Genomic DNA, 20,689 nt, shown 5'->3' with positions numbered 1-20,689 from the left:
ATCCCTCCCGTCTGCAGGAAGTGGGTAAATTAGGGGTCTCCATCGTGGCATCGCGATGTGGAAGGGATAGGCAGGGTATTGAGGGGGGGGAGGGGGGAGGGGGAGTGGAGGTTAGGGCTCCGATCGGACAGAGGGGGCCTTCAATAGATTGATTTTGATTGTACGGATATTGGAGTACAGAGTAAATTTTCTTTGACGAAACCTTAGGAATAAGGAGAGATGGAAAGCTTGGAGGATTATTTTTGGATCAGGGGTTTGATAGCTAAGATCAAGGGTCAATAGGGCGCCACAAATCAGAAATTGCCAGTGAACCTATTCAACTTCCAAGGTTCCAAGGATGAAAAGAAAATAGGGGCCGTTGGAGGGAAGAGAAGTGGGACTCGGCAGTCTCCGGGTTGCCATTGCCAGTGCCAGTGCCTGTGCCAGTGCCTATGCCAGTGCGAGATTCGGAGCACACGGGCATTCTTGGCTGAGTCCGGCCGGGTTGTCTTTGTTTGTACGGAGTAAACAGATTCAAATAATTACAGAGTACTCCGTACAGTAGTATACACTATTAGACACAGACACACACCGAAACAAATCTATATATACCTAGTACAGCATGTATGTTTATGCATACTTATACTAGGCTCTACTGGAAGTCTAGGGCTAAACCCAGCAGTCCATCCCGGGCGCTCTGTTTTGCTCCCCACCAGACTTCACTACGAGTACCCCTGCCAATTTCTAATTTGTCTGGCAAACTGACATGATCTCACATCTCACATCTCACATCTCACATCTCACATCTCACATCTCACATCTCACATCTCACACTGCATCTGTCTCTAATTTTACTCATTTATTTTTGTGTTAACTCCATTCCTTAACGCGTACTCATAATCCCTCTTTGGCCCCCTTGGCATGTCGCGCCGGTGGAATGAAGACTCCGAGTCGGCGCTAAAGCACACCTGCCTGCCACTGCAATCTAGGAAAACCGGTTCCTAAGTTCCCAGGTTACCAAGGTCCAGGAATTCTTGTTTCATTGGATTTTGCCTTGCTTCTTCCGCCCTAGAGGCCCTGGCAGTTGCCGTATTTCGTAGACTCGTAAACCTCGTAGACCTCGTAGACTTTTTGGTTCATTTCGTACATTTCGTTTGCATTGATCGCACCTCCCCTTCAAGTTGACGGCCCTCTTGCCGCATCACTCACTCTAGAATTGTTTACATTTTGCATTGCACCTGCGACTGTCTTCTCATCTCCAGCTTTCTCCCTCTTTCTCCCCCCATCTTCATTCTACCCATTGGCTCTAGTGTTACCATTACCATCACCTATCATTGGACATCAGCATTCACCAATGTTTTCCTCGCTCGCCCTCTCTGCAGTGCCCCTGCTCCTGGCTGGTCTACAGGTCGTGACGGTGGACGCAGTTCCAACCATCTCCGCCGTAGGATCCAAATTTTTCTACGAAAATGGCACCCAGTACTACCTGAAAGGTTCGTGGGGTCCTGGTCCACTCATGGCTGGGCCTAGGCTAACTAAACCGTTGCAGGCATTGCTTATCAGCTCACCCCCCACGACCCGCTCGTCGATACCGCCCAATGCAAGCGCGATATCGCTCGCATGTCGGAGCTGGGCACGAATGCTATTCGTGTGTATCACGTCGATCCCAAGGCCGACCACAAGGGCTGCATGTCGGCTTTCGCGGATGCAGGGATCTATCTGTTCGTCGATCTCGATACCTTCACCACCCAAATCGAGCAGGTAGGAACTCCACCGTTCATCCATTCATCTTCCATTATATACCGACAGAAAACCTAATGGGAAATAGACCGAGCCCCACTGGAACCAGACCCAGTTTGACCACTTCAAGGAGGTTCTGGATGAATTTCAACAATTTGACAACACCGCCGGTGTTTTCGTTGGCAACGAGGTCCTCACCACAGCCGATGGCTCTGCTGCTGCGCCCTACGTCCTCGCTGCCGCTCGTGATGTCAAGGCCTACCGTGATCGCAAGGGCTACCGAGAGATTCCTGTCGGTTATTCTGCCGCTGATATCGCTGATCTACGCCCCATGCTTCAAAACTACCTCGCCTGCCAGTCAAATGCCTCAGATCGTCTCGACTTCTATTCGCTGAACGCATACGAGTGGTGTGGTGACTCTTCTTACACCGTCTCTGGTTACAATATGTTGCAGAAAAATGCGACCGACTACCCCATTCCGATCTTTTTCTCCGAGACTGGGTGCAATACCCCCACTCCCCGAACTTTTGACGACCAGGCCGCTATTTTTGGCAAAGACATGGCTGACACTTGGTCCGGCGCCATCATCTACGAGTGGCTTGAGGAAACCAACGACTACGGTCTTATCAGCTACGGACCCTCTGCCAAGGCCGCCACCGCCACTATTGTCGAAGATGGCTACACACGCCAAGGGACTCCGACACCTGTCTCACCTGATTTCGGAAATTTGAAGAAGCATTGGGCAACATTGCACCCTGCTGGAGTCGCGCTTTCCGACTACAAGAAGTCATCTAGTAGTCCTTCTCTCGAATGCCCTTCCTCGACCAAAGGAGGCTGGGCCGTTGATCCTAGCTCCCCGCTTCCGACGCTGGGACAAACATATACCAAGGAATCAACTGCTGGAAAAGAAACTGGTCAGGGCACTTCGACTTCTGGATCAGGCAGCGCCACCTCCACCGCGTCTGGCAAAGGCAACGCTGCCAATTCTAAGGTGTTTGTTGCTGGATCGACCACCGAGTGTATGCTGATGGCCTCTTTCATTCTCTCTGCTGGCTTGGGCGCTCTAGCTTATCTGCTGTGATTGATGAACGCCGACTTGGATAACCTTATTAATATGCATTCTTGTTCTTCCAATGTATAGCATAGAAACGAGTCAATGAAACGATGTACCCGTTAGAACTTCCTCTTGGTAGTAGTACTAGGATTACATCCCTACAGAACTGACTCCATACTTGCTTCCTAGCATTGGCATTAGGTCGGATCAGTAGAGGTGCGAATCCCGAAAGGCTGCCGAGTCAGTGGGTCTGCGGCTGTAACCTTCTCAACAGTTCGGCCGAGTCAACTCTCATTTGAGATATTTGCCACGGCAATGATGACACTCAAAGGGGATGGCTTGAGCAGTTCTTGTTTGAGAAGGGGGGCCTATCTTGACATTCTAATAGAGAAAAACCCGACCCCTGTCAAAATTCCACACATATCTGTGTATTAATGGGTGATTGGGGTGGCTTCCGAATATCCACTACAAGGACAGAGTAGCATACGCGTATGTAGAGCCAACTCACCAGGCCAGACTTTATTTTACTCGCACCTATTTTTAGATTAAATGATTACAGGGACAGAAAGAAGGTTGAAATGAAATAAGCTAAATCTTTCTACGGGTATGTCAACGCAGATCAGAGGGGGGGTTGCATAAAGCCACCGGCATATGTACTAGATTCAGTGAACCTTCATACTGTCCCATCCAGGCAAAAAGTAACTAAGCGAAGATTTATCATTTCAGCCGCGCTTACTTACAATGTCATAGTTCTTCCTAGAAATCACAAATTTGATCGCCACGCGGAAGCTTGTTGGCCACTCACTATACATGCATTTTTCAACGTAGTTGTGATCATAATGACAAGGGCGGAATCAAAGCCCGCGACCCTAATTCCAATGGAAAACAGTAAATTCGAGTTTTCAGCATCTCATTCAAGTCCAAGATTGATTGAATGATTCCATATGTACAAACACATCGCATCAATCCGGCACTCTTCTCTCCCGATTGCCTGCCGAACCAGCATCGCTATTCCTCCCAGGACGACGATAGCCACCCTTGGCCCCGGAAAAGATTATACTCCTTCAAGAAGCCCTTCTATAAGACCTCTAATCAAACTCAATACTATATGTCCCACGCCGCGGAGATTTACAGCTGAGTCTGCCGCGCCATCTGGAGACGGCCGCATTTTAACCGCCATCAAACAAGAACATCGCGAGCTCGAAGCCGACGTTGATGCAATTCTAAATTCCTCAAGCCCCGACGAGCAAACCCGCTACCAAAACCAATTCACCTGGGAGCTGGCCCGTCATATGATAGGCGAGGAGCTCATCGTCTACCCTGCATTGATCAAATATGTTAAGAATGGACAGGTGATTGCGGACGAGGGCCGAGCAGAGCATCAGGACATCAAAGAGCAATTGAAGATGTTCCAAGGGCTACGATCAACGGACCCGCGCTTTATCCCGACACTTAGAGCGTTAATGGGTGATCTGGAGAACCATATTCGAAAAGAGGAGGATCAAGACTTCGCGCGCTTGGAGGCAACGATTTCCAAAGAGGATAGTGAGGCATTGACGCGGTCGTTGAATCAAACAAAGATGTTTCTTCCGTCTCGCTCGCACCCGTTGGCGCCGACGAAGCCGCCCTTTGAAACGGCTGTGGGGCTTTTGACGGCGCCGGTTGATATGGTCGCTGATATGTTTCGCAAGTGGCCGAGGGAGAGGAAGGGAAATGTGTCTGCATCTAGTAGTAGATAACGGTATTTGGTTTATTCAAGTTCATATTGCGTAGTAGTGAGATATTTGAATGAAAGAAGAGATATTTTACAGTCAAGTGTCATTATAATTGGTATACTAAATCCGGAGGCACAATTTGAATATCTTGGAAATCACCCTCGACATGCCAGTGCTGTGGAGTCTGCTGTTACCAAAGGAGTACCCAGGTATCCATGTCGCTGTAGTCGACGAAACTTGTTACTCTTGCCCACATTGCTAGTCACCGTTAGGCTTCCAGTGTTGATTTGCAAAGTCGTTTCAAAAGATCGCCGTCGTTTCCATGCCTTGCGAAATTGATGCTGCTCGTCATCCTGCTGTCTCGTGCGTAAGAGCAAAAAGTCACTATGCGCCTCCTTTTCTTCGGTGAGGTCTTGTATCTTCATGAGAAATAATATTAGAGTGGATTGAAATGATTGTTTTTTTGGAAGTAAAAAACCATACGCTAATCTCGACGAAAACTCGGAACAACAAAAGGAAACCAAAACATACATAGGCTAACCATAACTCTTGCTCCGAACTCCAAGCCTTCTGACATCTTGCAAGTTGCCTCCTTGCATCTTCGAGCTTTTTCTCCTGACCACTCGTCCAGCGGCACTGGCTGCGAACAATACTCGCCCAGCTCACCACGCGAGCAAGCTGCGGTCGTGCAGAAGGTTCGCACTTCTCTGCGAGCCGGTCGGGCTTGCAGCCGGAGATTGAGTCAAAATATGAAGAGGATGCATCCTTCTCTACTGACTCGTCGCCCTGTGCGTCGTACCTCATGGCTTCGGGGTCTAGATGTTGCTTCACCGCTACATGCAGGGCGTGCGAGACGTCACAGTGCAGGGATGCGTCCGAGTCGGGGATTTCGGCATCGTGATACTCAATTTGAGAATCGCTTTGTGAGCCATTCCCTGAGTCCAAAGACTGAACTTCATCTTCCTTTTCTTTTCCTTTACTGCTGGCGGAGCTTGTTGACTGGCGCCTTTTCCAGGGAAGGGAGAAGGGCAAGGCGCGATGGACGAGGGTAAGAACCGCCATGAGAACACCTGTTGAACATGGATGCAGTGAAAAGAAAAAAGATAAAAATGAATACCGAATAGGGCTCCAGCAGTACTGGGATCAATTTGATCTGCTATTTTCATTTCTCGTCTATCGGTTCGCCCCTGGCGCTCTTATATGCTCAGTTTGTCGCCGCGAGTGTTTGTGCTTCGTATGCATTGAGACCGACAACCCGCCTAACGAAAACGAACGTGCAGGAGGCGCTCGCACGGGTGGTGGGGGTGAGCCCGATGTACCTCATATGCGTTATTGTGCTTGGCTGCCCACGCGAGAGACACCAATTTACCGGGGAGTCCTGGTTGGTGCAGCCGGTTGAGGTCTGCGGCGTTGGTCGAGAATACAACGGGAGCCAGCTCTAGAGTCGCGCTCGTGTACCTGAGGACACAAGCAGTCGTACATATCTCGGGGCTTTATTGATATGACGAGGAAATATTGCGGGGATAGACAAACATGGTAGTATTGAAGACAGAAGGGAAACAGTCCGTGTCTCAGGGTTGTTGTGAAATCGACGTGATGTTTTCGTCTGATCTGTACATCGCCACCAGCGTGAACTTTCGGGAAAACCAGGAATCATGATGCAGGAGTCGGGCGTGGTTCGCTAAGACCTCCATCTGGCACAGCTGCAGAAGGCCAAACCAGGTACTTGAAACGGTTTAGAATTATGGCCGAGCCCAGACCTGGAGGTTGTAACAGTTTTCTACATTTATGACACAAGATAAATGAAGCTGCGAATACAAAAAAAAAACGCTAAAAAGGTATCGAGGTCACGCTGAAAATGAAAAGCCAGAATTCACATGAGGAAGGTATCTCAGTACAATTCCAATCCAATAACCGTGAGGGAATCATTAAAAAAAAGGAAAAGCCGCTAGAGGACAAACTACCGGCTTCGTCCTCATCTTTCCTAAGTATACGCCAAAGGAAGGTCAGAATGTGTTCATCGCCATGTATCAACAGAGGCCCCACGGTTCGCCTGGGCCTTTCGCTCGTCTCGGATTTGCTCGCCAATGATTATGCTGATCAGCCTCCTGTGCAGATCTGCGTCGGTCCACTCCACTTGCCCTGATCCACCATATTGTACATCAGCATGCGAAAGTTCATGTACAAATCGATCAATAATCGAGAACTGCGCTTCAGAGATCGGAACTCCATGGAGTCCATCTGAAGTCCAGATCCAATCGCCGATAATTTGGGCCCGCCCCGGTGCATCATAGTAGGGGGAACCGCTCGGGGTGGCGTTTCGCGATTCGGTAGATGCGCCGAAGAGCCAGGTAGTGGTCATTGGAGAAGTAGCCAAACACGGCGAGTGGCCTCGGCCCTTTCGGCGAGTCGTGCTCCTCTTCGATCATATTTGCAGGGTTATCTTCGACAAGTTCGCTTGAGATGCTCCGATCAAACCGGCTCCTCCCGCCCTCGTCCTCGTCTTCTTCTTCCACTGAAGAGACAGCCTCGCCATGCCCTTGTTCGAGACCTATTGATTGAGGTGTCCTTTCAACCTCGAGAGGTGATTGGAGGGAAAGTTCGCCCTGGTCAACTTGACCATCTTCCGGCTCATCTTCAGAGCCATCCCTAGGATCATCTTCAGAAACAGAGCTAGACTCGTCATCTTCGGAATGAGCAGGGGCCTTGAGCCATCTAGGTGTAAGACTGGTGATTCGTTGGAACCAGGATGACCCCTGGGGTTCCACGTCTGACTGGCGCTGATGTTGCGGGGTGATGGTTATATCCCCATGTGCCGGTTCGGCCTCGTTGGAGGCTCCATCAGAAACGCTACCAATCTCCTCCACATCGTTGATGTGAGCTTCTTGTTGGGAGTAGTTATGTCGGAAAATGGGGGATTCCTGTTCGTCTTCTGGCTCTCTTTCGGGAGATTGAGAGAGCGGTTGTAAGCGAACTCGTTTTCCAGGATTTCCTGACTGGCTTTTCAGAGCAGAGCCATTGATAGATGAGTGCTGTGTAGCAGAGCGTAGTATACTTCGGGGGGTGCTTGTCCCGTTGTAGTATCTTGCGCGATTAGGCGTATCATCTGCTGCGAGAAGGGCAGAAAGATCTACTTCGCGTTCACGGAGTTTGCGGATTTGTGTTTGGTTCAAATGACGCAGGTCATCCCTTTCTAGGTCCACGTAAGCTGGCGAGGAGCTGAGATGATTTTGAGACGAAGGGTTTGCCGCAATTTGTCGCCAAGGGCTAGCAGCCTCTTCGGCAGGTCGCTGTAGTTGGTTGTCCGAATGATGCGAGAGATAGCTGTTGTCACGGGCTTCTTGTTGCCAGATGTCGTCAAAGCCGTCTTCTTCGTCTTCCATTTCCGTTTCATAGTTGGCGATTGGCTCGGGCTCGGGCTCATGTACATGTTGTGTTTCAAGCTTTGGATATTCGGGTTCCTGGCGCCAAATATCATCATAGCCATTGTCCTCGCCATCTGAAACTTTGGGTTCGTCATATAAAGGCCATTTCGTGGAAGAGGGACTGGAGAGAACAGGTCCCGGTTTTGAATAACCGATATTCTCAGGGTCGACAGAGCCAGCAACCTCTTCGTCAGCAAATTGCTCGAAGCCCTCAGGCTCTTCCTGCTCATCTATGGTTTCAAATCTTTTCGGCTCCCGGCGCTCTTCTCCCCCGACGGACCCGAAATCAGACTGTAAATGATCGCTCAAAGGTCTGTCCTCTTCAAATATTTCAGGCTGCCTGCGATCCTCCTCGCCGATGGACCCGAAATCAGACTGTAGATGATCGCTAAACGCATTGTCTTCTTCAAATTCACCGGGCTGCCTGTGATCTTCCTCGCCGATGGACCCGAAATCAGACTGTAGGTGATCGCTGTGCTCATTGTCCTCTTCCAATCCTTCATCTTCAGAGGCATTTTGGTCGCTGTCGATGTAAATCATGCGGTTGGAATCGAGAGCATCTTGAGCATTTCGGCTGACAGCTTGTCGCTCCTCGTGCCATTCAGCCTCTCGTTGCGACCTCATCCTATCTGTCGTGTCGGTTTGAGGAATCTCTTCTCGTTCAAGTTGGGACGAATTGGGTATCACATGCACTTCGTCCAATTCTTCTTCCTCGTCCTCCTCGCCCTCCTCCTCGATATCTTCACTCTCTTCCTCAATATCATCTAGGGGAATTGGCTCCTTTTCGAGGGAAATTCCTGACCTCGCCTCTTCCTCTTCTTCGAATTGGGGTTGTTCTTTCCTTGGTGAAGATGTTGGAGGGAGATCAGGGTAGGAGACAGGTCCCGCAGGAGAGAGTTTGGCTGGACCATTCAGTTCCTGGCGGGCGTGCGAGGAAAGTCGAGAGCCTGGAGACAAACCATTGGTTACAGGGCTGGGCCTGGTTGAGCTATGGTTATCACTCTGGAGATCACTAATTCCTGGGAGTTTGCGCTTCAGCCGATCGCCAATTCGTCCATTGTGTCGATCTTGTAAGACTCTCGCAGCATTGTCTGTCGCTCTGCTAGCATTACTGCCTAATCCGAACTGCTGAGCTGAAGGGAGAGTATCCAAAGACACCATGGTAAAGCCTTCGCTTTCCATTATCGAGTCGAATTCTTCGTGTTCGTCCGTCGGGTCGGAGAGGGGCTGGCGATCATCATTTTCCCGTTCTTGTTGTCCCTGTGCCTCCCGCGCTTGGTTTTCTTCTTCGGCCAGCGAGGAAGTTGGGGTTGGGGTTGGATACGTTCGAGGCGACGAGGCCATGCCAGCATCGCGTGCCGATCTGACTGATGAGGATCGCCTTTCTCGGGTCGGCGAAGGCATTTTTGACGGGGTTGAGTTTATGTTTTCCTCATTGCCGAGATATTGCTGTTCTGTAATAATAGGCGTGTCGTATGTGGTCCTTCCATATTCCCGAGTGGCGCTTGTATTCAAGTGCGCCCTATTCGTTTGCATTGGCCCAGTTAGATCTGCGACGGGCAAATCATCCGCTCCAAGTGAGTCGCTATCCAAGCCACCATTTTCTGCAATATTGAGCGGACTCCAATTTCGCACTGGCTCAACGCTTCTATCCTCGACAATATCCATTGGGCTGAATTGGATCTGAGGCTCCTCTTCAGTCTCAAGAAGATGCAGCGGCTCCGGAGCTGGTGATGCCTCATCCTCAATCATGGGCGAACCCTGTATAGCTGGCCTAGGTGTATTCTTCCGCGGTCGGCCTGGCTTTCTCTTCGGTGTTTCTCCTGGTCGACCTGGTGTATTCCCAGGGCTAGCTGGCCAAGGTGATCCATTGAGCGGCTTAGCGTCTGACTTGCGCGGACGCCCGCGCGATCTCGACGGTGTTTTCTCCGCCAATGGACTACGGCCATCTTTCAAGGGGACCATTGTTGTAACGGTCGTCGGTCGGTGTCGTTTGCGCGACGGGCTAAGCTGCATTTCGCGCTCATTCTCCTCGTCCTGCGTCGCCTCGAGTGTGACTCGAATGCGCCACGGACTCACGTTTCCATCCTGTTGGTCCTTCAAGGGGAGGGAGATCTATGGCGACCGGCGAGTTTCATTGCAGGCGAGCCAGGAAGCAAAACATCGTCGAATCGGATCGAATGCGCACTCTTCGTCGGGCTGAGGCTCAGGCGTGGTCGTTTTGCAGGAGTTGGCTTGCGTGCGCTGAATGCAGGTGAGTAGAAGCTTTGGCGACCGGTAAAGGGCTTGATCGGAGACGAAATCAGGTATTCAGCGTCGCCTGGCGGGCCTAGGACATCGGGGGAGGAGCTTGAGCTGCGCGTAATGGCGGACATGACGGGCTCGATGCGATGGATTCTCGGCACGCGTGCCGCGAGGGGGCGTGGAGAGAGCGCACCCGTGGAATGCAGTGATAATTAAGGGACAATGGCCACCAAACAGCCAGATAATCTGTTCAACCACCAACAAAACAGCGGGGCAATGCGTAAACAAGTCTCCCGAAGCGGCGCGGGCGATGCATGGAGATTGGATTAGGTAATCGTGTCCCAAAAGGGTAATCTTGTTGATATGAGACTCTCCCTTTTCAAGTTTGTTTGATTTATCACGCCGGCATTATATTCTAATGTACTGCTATTAAACAAGCAGCCTCTTATAATTCTTCCTCCACTGGCTGCGCGGCAGGGACTCGATCCAGCTTTGTTCCACAAAATTGAGTCACCCGATGTACACAATCACACACCATCTCCACGTCTTTCTTAGAGACTTCTAATCGTCGGATGCCTCTCATATGCCAATACGTCTCTCGTGGAAGATTCTGGCCCATAACCGCGGGTAGTACAACCAGCTCGGTATCAACATCATCCAAATTTTGACGGTCTGCAAGATGGAGACCGTAGGCGATGTTGGCAACCCAGAACCCAAAATCGCGGTGACTTTTGAAAATACTCAACAAACCATCGGTATTGTGTGCATAAAGCCTCGTGAGCCATGCCATTCCATGGTTGTAATTATCTTCGTCACACTTCCAACCCTCGCGGCTGAATGTCTGATCTAGGCCGTCCTCAGCCTCCACCCTACTAATAGCGATCAGGGCTTCGGTGGGCTTTGGGAGTCCCAGTAATACAATGCCTTTGAATAGAGCCTCTCGTATTCTTCTTATCAGGGCTTTATGGGCATCGGCTGACGAGTAGGTCGGTTGGCTGATCAGGTAGAGATACAGCTGTTCTGCCATGTGGGGCTCTGAGGTTGTGGTGATAGAACTGAGGGTTGTTAGGTACCATTTGTCGGGTGAGATATCGGACGATTTGAATTTGGCTTCAATTTCGCGGAAAAGCTCATCACATCGTGGTTCAACCATAGCTCGGTCGATCCCTGGGGAGTCTATGGTGGAAGAAAGGTATAAATGACGGCTATGGTCGCAATGGAAGTGAACGAATCTTTTGTTCTCTAGAAGAAATTCTGTTTGAAAGCTCTGGTATTACGGTCGTGGATAATCAAATTCTTTTGTCTTCTTGAAATGACGCAGAATTGAAGTGATCGGTTCAGCAAACCTCGGGCTTCAAGTCCAACGAAGCCGAACCTTGGTTGTAGTTGAAGTTCGACAGGCATCATTAGGTCTCTAGGTTAGCAATATAGGAATTTGCCAAGTCCAGTAATGGCTCATGGTCTCTGATAGTCTTGGTCTTCCATACTCTAAGCACCATGATAGAGAGCATCCATCTTCGACCGCTCGTGTGTGTCTCTAGAGCTGCCGATCTTGTTCCTTGCATGCTTTGTCGACAAACTTGAAAGCTTGGCTCAGGTGACCTCTGGTGATCCTTGCCTGAAAATGGTTAAATCGCCGTATTTCATATCTGGTAGCGGAGTTTCTCCTTTCGAATGAGTAGAGATGTTTCGACTCTCCCTCTAGTGGATCTTGTTCAAGTTCCACTGGCAGCCAAAGACAGTATAGAAACAATCCCGGTCCACTCGAAGTTAGTATAAATACAACGTTGGACTTAAAGTTACTGTTTGTACTGGCTGGTTGTGCTTTGACCACTAAGCGGTATTCAATCGTCGATTTTCATGAAGGGCACCATCACCTGCATCATACTACCACTAACCAGCTGAATTAGACAAACGTGCGCGGGGTAGTAAGTACTAGCTAGTGTAGTATGTAGGTGTGATAGAACTCGGAATACCCAACTAGGTGGGCTGAGGAGCTTCCCCTCTTTTTTTTCTTTGCTTTTGCCTTTGGCCCCAACTCTCCTCCTTGCTCTTCTGACCTGTAGGTAGTAGGCTTTGTCCTCGGGGGAGCCAAACTTCAAGTTCAAGTTCCAAGCGGGGATTCCCCAAGGCAGTGCGCAGCGCTGGTACTACTAGTAATATATTTGATACTAGTTCCCAGATTCAAGTTGGATCACATAGATCAAAGAAACGGGAGAAGAACTTGAACTTGAATATGAATTCCAAGTTCGATCCGGACTTAAAGAGGTACTACTCCGCGTGTATCAAAGCGCTATATTTCTACGGAGCACCCAGGGACACGGTGACTCGATCTTTGATTTCGCTTGCAGTAATTATTTACTCCGTACCGTAGTGTAAGAATTATTAATTATTAATTAAACCCGAATAAGCGATCGGCATGTCATTCCCGTGAAATTGTGTGTTGTTGTGTTGTGCTGGTGTAGGAATGTGGTCTTCCCCCCACCGGAGAATTGCAGTTTTGCCTCCGTCCCCTTTCAACCCTTTCAACCATTGCTTGTCTTTTGCTCCACCGACGCCCCGAGAGCCTTGTTGTGACTTGTTGTGCCCTGCCGTGCTCTGCCCATAGCCTCAACCCCCCAGAAAGTACCGCTCGGTCTTCCTCTCTCCGCTTTTTCTCCCGTGCTCTCTCCCCGCGAGGTCTCCCCCCCAATCATTGGGCCTGTCTCACGCCACTGCTGCCGGATAATTCGTGAATCGGTAGCCTACCCCGGTCCCCCAGCCCCGCCCCCTAGCGTCGAGCCATGCGGAGGTAGGCTAGTCTCGAAGGATTGAATGACGATAGTTACTGGGATCGGAAAGGAGCTGGTTACCTTATAATGCGCCCTCCCCTCAATTACCTCCGCACATTCCTGTGCCCTGCGCGGATTACGCCTCGACTTCTGGCCGTTTACTGCTTCTTCTTCCTCACTGCAATCACTTTCTTGGCCGTCAGGATGCATCTCAAGTCCTACGTCACAGCTGCCCTATATGGCATCCCAGCCCTGGTGAATGCTGCTCCCTCAGCAGCTTCGACCTCGCAGCCTTCAACCCCTTCCTCGTCCGGTCCAGCCTCGGATGCTCACTTCCATGAATACACCATCAAGGCAGAAAACATCACCGCCAAGATCATCCCCTACGGCGCGCGTTTGACCTCCCTCCTGGTCCCTGACCGTGACGGTGATTTCCAAGATGTTGTGGTTGGATATGATGATCCCAAGTATTATCTCCATGACAGCGAGACCAATCGCACTTTCTTCGGTGCAACCGTGGGCCGTTACGCGAACCGCATCAAGAATGGCACTTTCTCCATTGATGGTCACGACTATCACATCCCCGAGAATGAGAACGGTGGGAAAGACACTCTTCACGGTGGCTTCATCGGTTATGATATGCGCAATTGGACTGTCACCGCTCACTCCGACGCGTCTGTCACTTTCACCCTCCTCGATCAGGGCTTCGAAAACTTCCCTGGCGATGTCATCTCCCATGCCACCTTCAGTGTCTCTACTGAGAGGTCCGCTGAGAACCCCAAGGGACTTCCCCAGCTGACCACGAAGCTGGTGTCACTTTCCCTGACTGAGAAGACTCCAATCATGCTGGCCAACCACATCTATTGGAGCTTGAACGCCTTTCAGAACGAGAATGTTCTGAAGGACACCACCTTGCAACTGCCCCTATCCAAGCGTTTCATCGGCGGAGACAGCATCCTGATCCCCACTGGCGAGATTCTTGATGTTGACACCGCTTTCGAGGGCGCTCTGGACTTCACCGAGGCCAAGCTAATCGGCAAGGACATCGAGAAGACCACTGGCCTGTGTGGAGGTGGCTGCACTGGCTACGATACATGCTGGATCACTGACCGACCGGCCGCCTATTCCGCCTCCGATTCTGTTGTCCCGTCTGTGCGATTGGCCTCCGACAAGACCGGTATCAGCCTGGACGTTGCTACCAACCAAGGTGCCATCCAGATTTACACCTGCAACGGCCAGAACGGTACCATCGCGACCAAGGAGTCACAGGCCAAGCGTAACAAGGCCAAGGACGGCAACTCTGGTGCCACCCATGTCAACAAGTACGGTTGCGTTGTTATCGAGACCGAGGACTGGATTGACGGCATCAACAATCCCCAATGGGGTCGTGACCAGATCTTCGGACCTGACGACGGCCCTGTTGTCAACTTTGCTACCTACCAGTTTGGTACTTTCTAAGATGGCAATAGAATTTTCGTTCTAGCATCAAAACATTACGATGCACTAATTCATGCTTGGGTTGTCAATAGGTGATTGCCGAAGCAATCGGCTCGATGGTGTACATAACTAACGCACATAGACCCAATGTGTTAATTTTACTACTCAATATTTCATCGTAATATGCATCCTCTGCTAGCCTCGAAGCCTCTGGTCCTCGTCGCTGATAATACAGCATATCATGTCAGCTTCATTTCTTGGCCTTCGATAACAAATGGTTGGTAGATAGACCGGCCCACGAGAAAGGTGGAGGTTATCGTCGTTCCCAAAATGGTCCGCACTATGATTTTGCGACCCCAAATTGCATGATTTCGATGTTTACAACTTCGATAGTATACTCGCTCCACTCTCTCCACTCCCTTTGACAATTTCATCTTCCCAATAGTTGGGATTGAATGTGATTTTGTTCAAGGGATTTAGACGGTGGGCCCTATTGTAAAGATCCTCGTATATTCGACCGTCATACCGGCCAAGAGCACTAGTGAACCATGCAATTAGCACTATGGACCTTTTATTGAATGAAGTAATCCTCATACCTGTCCAGAAGATAGTCTGGTATCATCCATGAGTCAACAAGATTTACCGCATGTGGTCGGATCCGGGACATCAGTTCTTGAACACGAGCAGGGAGACCGTCAAGGGCGGATTTCGTGACGGCATTGCAACGGAAAACTGGTTAACTCGGCATTAGTTCAAACTCTGGCGTATGAAGGAATTTCAATTTTAGCTCACATTCGAAGGCTTCATTCTCCATGGTATAAAAAGCAAAAAGCCGGAAGAGTTCCCACATGACGCTCTTCGTAGAATCCGAGAGAGAGCTGTTAGTTGATAACGATTCGAAAAAATTGGTAACTAGGATCGACTGCGATTGGGCTAAATAAATTTATTAGCGACGAATAGATCAATTGCTGCATTTTTTGGACTTACCCTTGCTCAGCTTATGAAGCTGGATGAGTAGACTGTTCCAGCTCTTCTTTTTAAGCACGCGTTGTTCATACACATCATATGTCTGTAAATTGTCAGAAAATCCGGGCTGCAGTGGTCACACCAGGCAGTCATAAAGGATTTGACACTCACCAAGGTAGTAGCACGAAGTTCAAAGCTTTTGACGACATCCCGATCACTTGCTAGCACATCAAGACCAGAAGGCGAGGATCCGCGATTTCGGATATATTCCTTGAAAATTGCATCGGTCTTGTCGCTGGCAGGACTGGCTAGCGAGTCAACAGCCGCAGTCATTTTCTTGATCAAGTAGGCTGCCACTTGCTGAGTGATCATCCAGTTATCACCTTCGACCGTTGGCTTTGACAGGTAGTCATTATTTAGCTGAATAAGGCCGCTCCCACCACCAAAGCCGTGCCCTCCCATCGCGCGACGACATGTCTCAACTCCGTCCGCAGCAAGCATAGTGCAAAGACTCTTTAGTCCGGAAGACATACTATGCATATGGGCCAAGGAACGAAAATCTCCTTGTTCAACATCTTCACGGGTACTTTGATAGATAGCACGCATCGACTGCCCAGTATAATGCAATGCAAAAGCAGTGGCCAGCAAAGGCAAAATACGAATCTGAACTGTGGGGTAGTCAAGGACTGCCATTTCTGGACCATGTTTGTCGCCATCGCGATCTTGAAACTGTCTCCGGATAGCGGTATAGCGCACCGCAACTGTGACTGCGCGTGCAAGTACGAGTCTAGCATGATGCACGATTTGTGCACGAACGTATGTCAAAGACCCGTAGACCAGAGCGGGCTGTTCAGGCTTTGTGTATATGCCAGTGTTCGGGTTCACGCTGGAATATCTCGACAACATGGCAGAATGAGGAATCCTATGTCGCTCGTCAATTCTCACTGTCCCTGTAAATGTGCACGGATGCTTACCGGAAATGATTAAAAAGCATGTAGGCGTTGTCCATTGTGATGTAGCCATATTTTGGACCAATATCTCCAACCACTACGCCGCTCAGGGGGAGATGTGTCTTCATATCCCTCACCTGAACAATGAATGGATGAGGGCCATGAGATACATATTTATTTTCTGAGCCATCCTTTGGAAGCAGAAGTTGCGCGACCACAATGGCATGGTTTGCAATACGGCCCAGACTTCCATTCCACCACTTGCTTGCGGTCAGAGTAGGGCTATGCAGAATGAATTCCTTGGTTTTGCCATCCCAACGTGCCTCCAGCTCCAAGCCTCGGACGTTGCTGCCATGTCCCAGCTCGGTCTGGGCATATGCGCCGACAATCTTCCATGATTCAATGAGTGGCATCCATTCTGCTCGCTGTGCCTCGCTGGCCTGTTCACGGATGGTTGTGATGAACATTTCCAGGTGCAAAAAAATAAGGTGAGACATCGTCAACCAAGTACTCAGCCATCTTATATTCATCATGGCTCCATTTATGCTGGTCTTTCAAACGGCGAAGAAGCTTCGCACGCGCAAGTCCCAGCTTGAATCGCTGAGGGCGAGACAGGTTCTGCTGCTTCTCCTTGGAGAAAAGTGGCTCTAGTTGCACGATTGACAGAATCCGTGACTGTCGCTCCAAGAATCCATCAGCCGAAAGAAGATGATGGCTTAGCTCCTTGGGCGAGATATTGGACTCTGCTCGCTCGCGGGCAAGTGTAGTAGGCCCATCTGGTTGACTCGGGCGAAGATTATCTGTGAAGTCGGGCATTGTGCTTGTATTTGTTCAACGCTCCCAAGTGAATATTTTGGTAGCCGATCAGCTTTGAATATGAATGGCCCGATATATTATCATCTTGCATGTCCACCCCTCAATTATTTTCCCTTATACCTAGGCTTCAATTCTGCGTTTGGCCAAATTCGCCGAATGCCGAATGCCGGCTGGGACTTACCCCGACGAGCAACGCGGGCAGACTGCGGGGAAGTAAGTAGCCGATTCAGATGAGATAATTTACAAGGGCAGAGAAAATAGAAGACGGATGAATTCCGATGGCCTATAAACTGCTGTGTGGAAGGAATAATCGGAACTTGATCGTTGACAACTTTTCACTCTGCAGGTGGGCAAAGGAACACGACTGGCAATGGATGACCGAACTCTCTACGTGCCTTCACACGAAGGTGAAAATGTTCTCCCTAACTCACCTTGGTTTCATAAGCTTCTCCGTTATGCCCAACGCAAATCATCGAGGGTGGCAATCCGAGATGTGAATGCAAATATCGAAAAGACATACCACGATCTTGTGTCTGACGCGCTCGCATTTCGGAATGAGCTCAGGCGGAGGATGAGCGCTCAGACACTTCGGGACCTAGCAGAGAATAAAGAAGTTTATATTGGCTTACTGGCAGCTGGGGGATATGAGTACACAGTTGGTTTCATTGCTATTGTTGCACTTGGTGCTGCAGTAGTGCCAATGGGTAAGTTCGCAATCGAAAGAATAAGAAGCCAGAGCTAAAACAAAACAGCTGCAGGACTGCCCGTGGAAGAAGCAGCATATTTCCTTTCCAAAGCCCGATGCGTTTCTCTGGTTGCCAGTACGACCAGTGAAGACCTGGCAAAGTCCATTGCTCAATTTATGGGAGAGAAGAAAAATTTCCATATTCCTTGCATATCCCCGATCGCATCCTTCTTCCAACCCATACCATTTCCAGCGAGCGAGATCGTGATATCTTCGAATCGGATGCTTGACATGAATGGCGCGAGTGCAGTGATATTCACCTCCGGCACAACGGGTCCACCAAAAGGCGCGGTGCAGCGCCGTACTTGGCTGACGGGAAATGCTGAAACGGATGGAGACTTTTACGGTATCATGGAACAAGATGTTGTACTCCACACATTACCAGTACATCATGCTTCTGGCGTGGGTCTCACTTTTCTTCCCTTCCTTACGGCCGGCGCATGCATTGAATTCCGAAGCGGAAGCTTCAACACGGCTTGGACATGGGAACGTTGGCGGCAAGGTGGCCTGACCTTCTTCTCCGGCGTGCCTACCATTTATATGCGCATGATGCGGTATTATGAAGAGAATATCGCAACCCAAGCCCCCCGAAGTACGCGATCAATATGTTGCTGGAGCCAGGAGCATTCGCACGATGCTTTGTGGGTCATCCGCATTGCCCGGCCCCGTCCAAAATTTCTGGGAAGACTTGCGACAGAAGCCAATTTTGACAAGATATGGTGCAACAGAGTTTGGTGCAGTCATCAAAACTGATCTCGATACCCGGGAAACCCCGCGAAACAGTGTCGGTCGTGTGGCTGAGGGAGTTTGTCTCAAGCTCGAGGACGACGGTCATCTTCTTGTGAAGTGTCCATACATGTTCTCCAAGTATGTCTATGCACCCTTTTCAGTTCGTGGCCTTTACTAATCTGATAAAATTTTTCAAAGATATCTTCATGATGAAAAAGCGACCTCGGAAGCCCACGATCAGGACGGTTATTTTAAATCGGGAGATATTGCTCGGAAAGAAGGGGACTATTACTTTATTCTCGGTCGCGCCTCGATTGATATTATAAAATCGGGGAGGGTACAAGATCTCGGCCCTTGACATTGAGCGTGAAATCCTAGGCCTTGACTATGTTTCCGAGGTGATGGTTGTTGGTGTTGAGGATGAAGAATTTGGCCAACGAGTTGCGGCGACAATCAGCCTTAAGACAGACCAGAATACGACCCGCAAGAAACTCAGTCTGGCAGAGCTGAGGGATGATCTGAGAAGCAAGCTCACGGGATATAAGATTCCGACTATTTTACGTGTGATCAAGGGCGAACTTCCCAAGTCAGGGACTGGGAAAGTGCAGAAGAAGATTCTGGGGCCGCGATTTTTCCCTTCTAACTACCGGGACATCCCTGAGATACAAGTTTGGAGCAAGGAACTTAGAGCTAGACTTTAAACTTTATATATATTTGAGTCAGACACTGATAGTAATATATGATTGCGTACAAGCAACGAGCATCAACTACTAGTTACTAGATAAGTGTACTAGTACGAGCAGGTATTCCAAGGTCGCCCAGGTAGATAGAACGTGATCGACTTGGAATACTAGTATTTTCCAAGGTTGGCAACTCGCTCTAGTATAAAATGTTACTGCGTACTATCTTCTGTAATCCACATCCAAGACAGATGAATGTATCATTATGTGACTAAACTATCCTAGTATCCAGGCGAAGGGTCAGATTTTAACCTTGGCGGGTGCAGAAGTCATTCTACTGTGGACGTAACTGATTCGCTGAAACTTTTTAATCGCCTCTCCCAAAAGCTCTTGACGAAGAAGTGCATATACACTTAGATGATTGCAAGTTAGTATAATTCAGTCTGATGGTCGAATGTGACTAACCCCATCTTTGCCTTTGGTGCCCATTTAGCCGCAAATTCAATCGCTGCATCCAGCATCTGCTCAGGCTCGGCGATAGCGTCAACAATACCATCTTCCAATGCTTCCTTTGCTGTCCATCTGTGCGCTTCGAGGAGCATTTTTCGCGCTATTTGAGGGCGCAACTTGAGTCGAGGAAGAGCCCCGATTCCATCGAAGTGCAAACCTAGGTTGACAGGCGGCATCGAGATGAACCCCCGGCGAGAGTTCATGATGCGATAGTCATGAGCTAAGGCAAGAGGACAGGCACCCCCAAATGTGTGTCCGGTAATCAATGCAATCGTCGGAAAGGGGAAATCCAGGATCGTATGAATGAGCTATATCCACGCTGTTAGATCGCAGTGCTTTGCCATATTTTTCCTTGAGGCATAGTAGCGAGGAGGCTAACCGGATAGAATCCATCTGTATTTGCAAACGGATTGCTGTCCGACTCATCTAATTCCAGACCCTGTTGCCATATAAATTAGCATAATCGTTAAACTTCTTCGTTGGGCGTCCTACAGTGCACCAAAATTTGGCATCGTTGCCGCGAGTTATAACAGCCCCCTCCGAATCAGGGCCCAGCAGTTTCTCAACTGTACGATAAGCTCGAATCATTTCCTGACAGTACCATGAGTTGAGACGATTCTCCGGGGGCTTCTGCATTGTGAGGACAAAGACATTCCCATGTCTCTCCAGAGAGAGGTTCCTGAATGTTGGGATATCCGACATGTTGGTTTTGCTTAGATTAAGGCGAAATTCAGTTTTCACTCGTTGCTAAGTCTTGTTTCGCCTCCTGGGATCTGTTTTGGTGTTCTGAAGCTAGCTTGAGTCCCCGCATCCCCAGATCATCCGGCCCACTCACTGTTGAATCCATTGCCGAAATTCACCGATTGCCGAATGCCGGCCGCGGCCTGATACTAGTGGACGCCACCGAGAAAATGCATTAGGTATTGAA

At 49.6% G+C, this 20,689-nt stretch overlaps 9 protein-coding genes across 9 annotated transcripts; 4 read left to right on the top strand and 5 right to left on the bottom strand.

Moving 5' to 3' along the window:
• Positions 1 to 1,333: 1,333 nt before the first annotated feature.
• Positions 1,334 to 2,800, top strand: gel6 (putative 1,3-beta-glucanosyltransferase; the record flags this gene model as incomplete). The annotated part of the gene is made up of 3 exons (XM_056633710.1): positions 1,334 to 1,472; positions 1,529 to 1,740; positions 1,808 to 2,800. 3 exons carry the CDS (start codon positions 1,334 to 1,336, stop codon positions 2,798 to 2,800), a joined length of 1,344 nt encoding a protein of 447 aa, XP_056484330.1.
• Positions 2,801 to 3,717: 917 nt separating this feature from the next.
• On the top strand, positions 3,718 to 4,512 carry N7509_009072 (HHE domain protein; the record flags this gene model as incomplete). The annotated part of the gene is made up of 1 exon (XM_056633709.1): positions 3,718 to 4,512. The coding sequence occupies one exon, from the start codon at positions 3,718 to 3,720 to the stop codon at positions 4,510 to 4,512; it is 795 nt and encodes a 264-aa protein (XP_056484329.1).
• A 131-nt stretch (positions 4,513 to 4,643) lies between these two features.
• On the bottom strand, positions 4,644 to 5,625 carry N7509_009071 (uncharacterized protein; the record flags this gene model as incomplete). Its single annotated transcript, XM_056633708.1, has 2 exons — positions 4,644 to 4,907; positions 5,020 to 5,625. Coding segments are annotated over 2 exons (870 nt in total), but the record flags the coding sequence as incomplete, so codon positions are not given.
• A 1,151-nt stretch (positions 5,626 to 6,776) lies between these two features.
• Positions 6,777 to 10,288, bottom strand: N7509_009070 (putative AT DNA binding protein; the record flags this gene model as incomplete). Its single annotated transcript, XM_056633707.1, has 2 exons — positions 6,777 to 10,028; positions 10,076 to 10,288. 2 exons carry the CDS (start codon positions 10,286 to 10,288, stop codon positions 6,777 to 6,779), a joined length of 3,465 nt encoding a protein of 1,154 aa, XP_056484327.1.
• A 314-nt stretch (positions 10,289 to 10,602) lies between these two features.
• N7509_009069 (uncharacterized protein) lies at positions 10,603 to 11,310 on the bottom strand (the record flags this gene model as incomplete). The annotated part of the gene is made up of 1 exon (XM_056633706.1): positions 10,603 to 11,310. The coding sequence occupies one exon, from the start codon at positions 11,308 to 11,310 to the stop codon at positions 10,603 to 10,605; it is 708 nt and encodes a 235-aa protein (XP_056484326.1).
• A 1,705-nt stretch (positions 11,311 to 13,015) lies between these two features.
• N7509_009068 (aldose epimerase family protein) lies at positions 13,016 to 14,386 on the top strand (the record flags this gene model as incomplete). The annotated part of the gene is made up of 1 exon (XM_056633705.1): positions 13,016 to 14,386. The coding sequence occupies one exon, from the start codon at positions 13,016 to 13,018 to the stop codon at positions 14,384 to 14,386; it is 1,371 nt and encodes a 456-aa protein (XP_056484325.1).
• A 357-nt stretch (positions 14,387 to 14,743) lies between these two features.
• Positions 14,744 to 17,097, bottom strand: N7509_009067 (uncharacterized protein; the record flags this gene model as incomplete). Its single annotated transcript, XM_056633704.1, has 7 exons — positions 14,744 to 14,903; positions 14,962 to 15,097; positions 15,158 to 15,298; positions 15,353 to 15,434; positions 15,503 to 16,253; positions 16,306 to 16,721; positions 16,747 to 17,097. 7 exons carry the CDS (start codon positions 17,095 to 17,097, stop codon positions 14,744 to 14,746), a joined length of 2,037 nt encoding a protein of 678 aa, XP_056484324.1.
• Positions 17,098 to 17,467: 370 nt separating this feature from the next.
• Positions 17,468 to 19,272, top strand: N7509_009066 (uncharacterized protein; the record flags this gene model as incomplete). The annotated part of the gene is made up of 5 exons (XM_056633703.1): positions 17,468 to 17,801; positions 17,850 to 18,483; positions 18,557 to 18,709; positions 18,770 to 18,816; positions 18,908 to 19,272. 5 exons carry the CDS (start codon positions 17,468 to 17,470, stop codon positions 19,270 to 19,272), a joined length of 1,533 nt encoding a protein of 510 aa, XP_056484323.1.
• A 279-nt stretch (positions 19,273 to 19,551) lies between these two features.
• Positions 19,552 to 20,463, bottom strand: N7509_009065 (enoyl-CoA hydratase/isomerase family protein; the record flags this gene model as incomplete). Its single annotated transcript, XM_056633702.1, has 4 exons — positions 19,552 to 19,663; positions 19,717 to 20,069; positions 20,141 to 20,200; positions 20,254 to 20,463. The coding sequence occupies 4 exons, from the start codon at positions 20,461 to 20,463 to the stop codon at positions 19,552 to 19,554; spliced, it is 735 nt and encodes a 244-aa protein (XP_056484322.1).
• Between the last annotated feature and the right edge of the window lie 226 nt (positions 20,464 to 20,689).

This window comes from Penicillium cosmopolitanum (genome assembly GCF_028827165.1).
Source record: "Penicillium cosmopolitanum strain IBT 29677 chromosome Unknown utg000009l:1.0-9042332.0:1.0-9050551.0, whole genome shotgun sequence".
Classification (NCBI taxonomy): domain Eukaryota; kingdom Fungi; phylum Ascomycota; class Eurotiomycetes; order Eurotiales; family Aspergillaceae; genus Penicillium; species Penicillium cosmopolitanum.
Note: the sequence above shows the minus strand (reverse complement) of the source record. Positions and strands in the feature narration are given on the sequence as shown.